The following is an 8,070-nucleotide window of genomic DNA, read 5'->3' on the forward strand; positions in this document are numbered from 1 at the left end:
TCTGCACATTTGTTCATCCATTCACAACTACAGAGGAGGCAAGACCTTTCATCTCACCTACAGATAAGAAAAGCAGGCTCAGGAAGGGAGGAGACTTTCCCAAACCTGGGAGGATGTCAGGGATCAAGATAACTAGCTTTTCCTGGCAGTATTTGGGTCTAACCTTTCCAGAGCCCTGTTTTCTACTCAGGTATCATTTTCTCAGCCTGGAGGCCACACAGGGTCAATCAATAACCAAAGACACCTATTATCCAGCACAGTGGGTGGAGCCTGTACTGCCATCTGCCTATATAACCACTCCTCGTGTCTGAAGAGAAGCACCTGCAGAGTCCTCCTGACCTTTGCACCCAGATCTTCAACCATGAAGGTGGCAGCTGTCTTTCTTCTCGCTGCCTTGGCGCTGCTCACTTTCCCAGGTAGGAGTGTTTGCATGTTCTTCAAAAATTACTAAAAGAATTTTGACCTGTCACTTTATACCTCCTGGAAACTTAGATAGTCTAGCTAGCTGCTGCCACAGAGTTGAAATGAAGTCCATGGGGGCGAAAAGCAAAAGTGTTTCTAGTGAAAATTACAGAAAGAAGTTACTTCTAACATCATGAAGCTCTGGTAAGACATGCCCTGTCTAAAGGTAAGGCTGCAACTACACTGATATGGTAGAGAAGAAATGGTTTCACTGCAAATACCCTTCTAAATCCTGAAATTGCTACTATACTCAGTAAATCCAAGGCTAGCTTACCAAATTTCAATGCTTGCAAATTACATAAAATAAATAACAATGATCATCATTTAGTTTTACAGAATGAGTGGTATTTTGAGTGATTAAAAACTTTACCTTTGGTGCTGGAGGGATGGATTGGAGGTTAAGAGCACTAACTGCTCTTCCAGATGTCCTGAGCTCAATTCCCATTGACCCCATTGTGGCTTACAATCATCTTTTTTTCTCTCTCCTTTATTAATTTATTCTTGTTACATCTCAATGGTTATCCCATCCCTTGTATCCTCCCATTCTTCCCTCCCTCCCATTTTCCCCTTATTCCCCTTCCCTATGACTGTTCCTGAGGGGGATTACCTCCGTGATTTGACGCTCTCTTGTGGACTGCAGGTGTACATGCAGGCAGATAACTAAATCTTTTTTTAAAAAGAAAAGTTTTATGTTTAATCTGTAGAACGAGTACAGAGAACACATCATGTTTGAGTAGATAGAAGAATTTCCAAAGTTACTGAGGGCATGTTAGGAGATAATTCTGCTCATGACTGAAATCGGCTTCGTTTTCTAACTGATTCAGACAAGATTTTGATGACAGCCAAATGTGTGCTTTACTGAGATTGGAAGAGCACTGTTTACTGTTTTAGATAAATATTTATGGAAGCAAAAGGGCCTTTGTCCCACCTCACACCTAGTAATAATTACAACTACAAACCTGTAATGAGCCCTGCTCTTCAACTGTCATACTCATTTGCATTCTGGACCCACAGGGGCCCCAGCAGCTGCATTTCCTCTGATGAGTCCCAGAGATTTGTCTCATTGCCTCAGAGCTCACTGACTGAAAATTCAGTTTGAAACATTTCCCTGTGGGGGCGATCAGATTAGGCTCCTTTTCCTGGTAAAGGTAGCCACATTCACACTTACCACCTGCCTTTTTAAAAGTAATTTTTTGACATTATAATATATTTACATCATCCCCTTTTTCTTATCTTACTTCCAAAACCTTCCATGTACCTCTTTGCTCTCTTTCAAATTCAATTTTATTTCATTGTTGTTATATCTTTAAGTGTTGTACATGTATCATATGCTTTCTGATACATATACATAGACTTGTTTTCTGAAGTAGGAAGGGGTCTTTGCAGAACTGTGTAAATACACAAAAGACAAGTTGGCCCTGTGGCCAGCCAGTATAATGCACTTGTGGGAAAAAGCTCTGTGAGAACTGGTAGTGAGTTGGCAGAAAAGCCCCAGTTTTGACATTATTTACAAAAGAAACTTAATTACATGAGAAGACTCGATGGCTATTTCCCATATTGCTATCCATACCTTGATATACTGATATTTATAATTCACTGACTGAAATGAAAATTCTACCAAGTGCAGAGACAACATTGAGGGTCATTACAAGGGTATCTGAATAGTTAGTGCCTAAACCTTTCAAACTTTGAGTACGTAATTTCCATTCTCAAGGATGTAAGCCAAATTTCCAAAAATATCAAATTGATGTACTCAGTAACAATCAAAGTTTTCCTTGATTCAATTCAAGATCTCAGCAGACAGAGAGTAAAAAACACCCCAATGGTGTCATTGGAAGTCATGAAAATTAGAGCAATGGGATGTACATGATGGAGCAGAGGGGTCATATGACACTGTATTCTTTGGTAACTGAGGATAGGTCTGGCTTCTTTATTTGGGATCCAGGTTGACATCTGATTTATGTTTTCTAGGTAGCACTACAGCTGACACAACGCAGCAAAAGGTAAAGAGAATTTGATAATTTCATATATATATACATACATATATATGTACATATATACATATATATACATACATACATTTTTTTGTTTTTTGTTAATTTGGTTATTTGTGGCAGGTTTTCTCTGTGTCCTCTGGTTGTCCTTCAACTCACTCTGTACACCTGGATAGACTCAAACTTACAAAGATCACCCTACCTCTGCTTCCTCATTGCTGGGATTAAAGGTGTGCATGACCACTGCCTGCCTTATTTTATAATTTTTAATTCTCCAATTACACATATATGCTGAAATTGTTCAATTCAGTAAAAGTACATCCAAGTTATGAACATGCATGGTGGTGTATATTTATAATCCAAAGCACTCAGAAGCCTGCGTTACCAGGCTTGAGGTCAGCTTGGTCTACCCAGTGAGACCTTGACAGAAAAAGAAAATAAAGAAGTACACTCTAGCAAGTTACCTTCTTACTTTAGTCTTAAGTCTGGATTAGGGGCTCAAATGGTAAGGAATCTCAATTGCTGAAGGCAGGATGCAAGAGCACCTCCCCATCCTGCATGGTGCTGTGTTCAAAGACAAGCCCACTAATCACCCATCATCTGTCTACTGCATGCTGTGAAGGACATTTTTATACATATGCTAGGGCTGACTGTGGGTCGAGTAGTTCGAGTGAAGCTCTTATGTTGATTCCAAGTAGCCCTTGCTCCTGACTTGACCATGTTGGCTTTCATTGCTTCTAATTCCTAAGTAGACTAGAGGAGGAAGTGCCCTTCATCTCATTACATGTAACCCAGGAAGAAACTGTTGGTGAATCTGAAGTTATAGGGAATAAATCATTGCATCATTGATAAGTATTATGGAAAAAAATCTAGCACCATTAGAAGCAAACCTAGTTAGAGGAATGAAAAAAAGTTTTCCGGCATATTGGTCCATGAAGAGTAAATAAATGTTAGCAAAACAGAGAAGGTGGGATGATGTCCTGTAATGAAGAGCTGATGAGGAACTTGAATTCAGGGACCAAGAATCACTAGATATGTGACTTTGACTGAATTCATCACTTTCTGGCTCTTCCCTTAAGGAAGCGTGTAAATGACAACTTTACAAGGTATTTATAGTAAAGAGCAATGAATGGATAACTGACAGTTTTGATTAAGCAGTGAGAGTTTTCCAGTGCAATTATGAATAAAAAATAGGACAGAGAGGCTGGAGAGATGGCTCAGTGGTTAAAAGCACTCACTGTTCTTCCAGAAGTCCTCAGTTCCATTCCCAGCATGCACATGGTGGCTCACAACCATTTATAATGTGATCTGATGCCCTCTTCTGGCAGAGCATTGTGTACATAATAATAGAATCTTAAAAAAAAAAAGGACAGAGATCTATAAGAGGGATTTAACAATAGTCAGCTTTTCCTAAAAACACAGTTCAAGAATCCAAGCTCTGGCAACATCTCGAGCCCATGTACAAGAAAACAAGTGCCCATGAGCAAGGAAGACTATACTGTTAGCCACTGGTGTTATCTTCCTATTTTCATCAAACTTCACCAGAACATCATGACATAAGTGGAGAAACAATTATTTTCCCATTTTTTTGATGAAATGACTGAGATCAAAGGAGAAACTAGTAGACACATGATGTCATATAACTAGGTAAGGATATAACTTGACTTTAACTCAGATTTTCTGATGTCAGGGTAGATTTCTTTCCTTCTTTCTGTTATTGTTTTCTTATACAATACCCAGTGTCATTATCCAAACTGAGAGAAAATCTTAAACAACACTAGTATTTTATTAAAAACCAAAACAATTAGAACTGGTATGAAATGACTATTTAATTCTGTGTTTAGACTAATTATAAGGATGCACCTGTAGCCTGTCCCATGATATATAACCCTGTATGTGGAACTGATGGAAAAAAGTACTCCAATGAATGCTTGCTGCGCAGTCAAAACAAGTAAGATGATGTTCTTTTTTAAATACTTAAGTTACTTATCATTAGAATTTCGTATATGTTATCCTGTTAAAGCCTAGCTCAATAAATAAATCTTTTGTTTTCATAAATTTGGTATAATTAAAATTGCTTGGATAATAAATACTCCATTTTTCATTTCTTTCTCTTTTTTCTTTTCTTTTTCTCTTTTGGTTTCTGAGACAGAGTTTTTCTTTGTAGCCCTCGTTGTCCTGGAACTTACTCTGTAGATTAGGCTGTCTTCAAACTCAGAGGTTCACCTGTCTCTGCCTCCTGAGTGATGGGATTAAAAGCCTGTGCCAATGGTAGCAAGATAACATCAGTTTTCTTAGCTATACAATTGATTGTCTAGATTTTCAAAAAGCCTATATGTACAAAATAGCTTTCATCTAAAAAATTAATTATTTACAATAGCAGATATTGCATTTTCTAGTGCTCCCCCAAATTAGCAAATGTGAATTACATAGTTTTAATTGAACCGAAATACATTTTGTAGCATTTGTATTCATGGGTATGAGAGCCAACCTCAGCAAAGTTTAATATTCTGAAGAATTTGATGTTGGGGAACAGGAATCAGGCTGAGGACACTGAGACAAACTGATGTCATGATTTTTCTCTCACACTATGACCAAGCAGATGTGCAGGTCATTATGCTAGGCCCTCCATGTTTTTCCATATGTTTGTGACAAAAAACCAAAAAGCTAAATGAAAGCAAGCAAACAAATGCTCATGAGTGCATACAAGTGCTTCTTATAAGTTGTGGCAATCGCCAGAAACAAGAATGTAAAATGTTACATGACCAAAGCAAAAATGCTGATATCCTCTAACTGGGAGGTCAAAGAAAGGATTAACAGAAAGAATGCATTTAAAGAGGCTCTGAACTTCAACCGAACCACAGAGATCCCACAGGTGACAGAAAACCCTTAGATTTTCTAGAATAGACTCGATATTAAAGACTTTGGCTCAGGTTCAAGTGACTATAAATTGTCATTATTCATCTGCATGAATCTCTTCTCTATGATGAAAACTCTCCTCAGGGATGGCTCCAAATGAGTTCGGAAAAGTCTCATCGTTTATTCAGGATTGTAGACATTTTAGACCCCAAAGACTAGGCATTTAGCTTAATGGTAAGTGTACACCCAGTGTGTAAATGGTGTCATGCCTGATAGTGCATGCCTGCTACTCCCACACAGCAGACTTAGGCATAACAGACCTTAGTTTCAAGTCAGTCTGTTTTCACCTGTCCACCTGAGCTACAGATTGAGGCCCATGCTCAGGAGGTCCAAAGAAACAAGTGAACCTTGTGGAAAGAATAGATGTGAAACCACTTGCTATTTTTCTCATGACCTATGTTACTGACATTGAGGTCAGGTACTAGTATTTCCTTCCATGGGGAGGAGCAGAGTCCACCAGACCCCAAGGATTTTGAACTCTCCAAGCATAAGGCCTAAAGTTCAAAGGCCTCTGTTTAGAGTGAAGCATTAAAAAAATATGTGAAAATGCAGAACTTCCACTCCTTTGACCTTTAAACATACTGGTTGCAATTTGGCCATTGAATTCTGTCTAATGCATGTAAATGTAAGTGGCACATTCAGCTGTCTGAACATGCAGCATTTCACCCTGTGTTCTGAAATAACACTTATTGTCTAGGGATAAACTTGGCTTTCTCAAAGGTAATGGATGTTCTAAGGTTTATATAGTGCATTTGTTTCTACTGAAATTAAATGTCCTACAGGGAACCTACCCCTGACACTGCCTGGAGGGCAGGACCCAGAGCTACATAGCCCAGAGACCTAGGACAGAACCAAACACAGCTGGAAAAAACACCCAATAAGATGATTCTTAATGATATTCTGCTACACTCATAGATTGGTGCCTAGTTCAGTTATCATCAGGAGGCTTCATCCAGCAACTGATGGAAACAGATGCAGAGACCCACAGTCGAACATTAGGTGGAGCTCAGGGAATCCTGAAAAGAAGGAGGGATTGTAGGAGCCACAGAGGTCAAGGACACCACAAGAAAAGACATAGAATCAACTCACCTAGATTCATAGGGGCTCACAGAGACTGAACAACTATCCAGGGAACCTGGCAGAATCTCCGATGCCAGAATGCTTTCTGACCCTATGTCATTGCTTCTCAAACACAGATAGTACAGCAATAAACTAAAATTTTAATGTTGTTAAATTCTTATGTTTAAATAAGCAAATGCGGTTAATGAGCAGAGTGAACCAAAGTGAACAGCACAGCTGTGGGTAATGGGCTCATGTGCGTGACTTTGAAACTATCATAAGTTAATGTTAAAATAAAGAAAAATGTCAAAAAATGCGCATGTGAAAATAGAGGTATCATATCTTTTCCAACAATAGAAAAAATAGAAAATTTGTTGCATGCCACTATGGTTAGGGAAACAATTACTAAAGAGAGAACTATAGAAACAGTCTTGTAACTAAGGAACAATTCCAGAATTGAAGGACATTTTACTTTTGTGGAAGAAACTGGCTTGGTCAAGGAAACATAGGAAGGGCAGAGAAAATTTTACTTAAAGAAGACCTTAATATTTGTTACTGTCATGGGAATCTGACGGCCTGACACATTCAAGCCCCCATCTTCTGAGATGAAATGGTAAAGAAATAGGAAGCCCTGCCATAGCCCACCAACAGCTCAGATGGCCACCTGGTCAGTGAGTTCACAGCATCAGTAGTAAAAGGAGCAGTGGTGGATCTGAGATTCATTTCAAGGGTTCCCCAATAGGTCTGTGAACGGTACTGAGAGGCACTTTTCTACTCTGTTGCAGCCCTTCTGAATATAATAGAAAGTAACAAGTATTCAATGAATATAAGAATCAATAAATGAGTTCTGGAAAGAGAAAACTGAGAATAAATTATCGGCTTGTCTTTTAAAGAAAAGTAGAATTATTTCTAAATTTCATTGCCATTCTCCCATAGTCACTTACTTGTACCAATAAACTTCAAGCTGACCATTATTTATTTTTCTTACATCTCTTTTACAGGGATCGCAAGGTTCCTGTCCAAGTTAAACATTATGGGCCTTGCTGAAAGTCAAGACTTTGAACTCTGTTAAGACTGCCATGATGTGTGGCTAACCTGTTTGTTGAATAAATGCATCTGAAAATACGTTGTTCTTCTCTAAGCTTTCTGCTCAGAAGCGTGGATGAATATATCAAGGACAGGGAACTTGGGCAAGACCCAGATTAGACAAGTTATGAATGCAAGATGGCTTTATCATCTTATCTGGGATATAGAGGACATTTGAAGGCCACCAATCTCTAAGGAAGTCTGAGGGTAATATTAATTTAATCACTGAATGTTGAAAGTTGCCCAGTCTAATTGGACCCATCTGAAATTTGGCACTACACACACACACACACACACACACACACACACACACACACACACACACACAAACGTTTTCTTTGTTTGTATAATTATAAGCAGATATAAGACATAATTTTAAATATATCCTTCGTGGTTCATCTCCCTGAGCCCATCAGAAGGCAGGCATGTATATTCTGTCTCTATGTGTGGTACTTATATTTCAAAGGAATGAGTAATAAATGAGAACATGTTTAAAAGAGAGACTAGCAACACTGATGAGAGTAGAAAACTTAAACCTATGAAGTGTGAC

General features: G+C 38.6%; 1 protein-coding gene across 1 annotated transcript; it reads left to right on the plus strand.

Annotated features, from left to right (window-relative positions):
• The first annotated feature begins 332 nt into the window (after positions 1 to 332).
• LOC311596140 (serine protease inhibitor Kazal-type 1-like) lies at positions 333 to 7,557 on the plus strand. Its single transcript, XM_084779353.1, has 4 exons — positions 333 to 416; positions 2,434 to 2,465; positions 4,301 to 4,407; positions 7,436 to 7,557. The coding sequence occupies exons 1-4, from the start codon at positions 362 to 364 to the stop codon at positions 7,479 to 7,481; spliced, it is 240 nt and encodes a 79-aa protein (XP_084635479.1). The 5' UTR covers positions 333 to 361; the 3' UTR covers positions 7,482 to 7,557.
• The last annotated feature ends 513 nt before the right edge of the window (positions 7,558 to 8,070 follow it).

The sequence above is a fragment of the Acomys minous genome, assembly GCF_964271855.1.
Source record: "Acomys minous genome assembly, chromosome: 4".
Classification (NCBI taxonomy): domain Eukaryota; kingdom Metazoa; phylum Chordata; class Mammalia; order Rodentia; family Muridae; genus Acomys; species Acomys minous.

Excerpts from the sequence above, each read along its gene's own strand:
- LOC311596140 (XM_084779353.1), top strand. The coding sequence starts at position 362 with ATGAAGGTGGCAGCTGTCTTTCTTCTCGCTGCCTTGGCGCTGCTCACT. Across the intron at positions 417-2,433 it reads GGCGCTGCTCACTTTCCCAG|GTAGCACTACAGCTGACACA; the intron begins GTAGGAGTGTTT and ends TATGTTTTCTAG. Across the intron at positions 4,408-7,435 it reads TTGCTGCGCAGTCAAAACAA|GGATCGCAAGGTTCCTGTCC; the intron begins GTAAGATGATGT and ends TCTCTTTTACAG.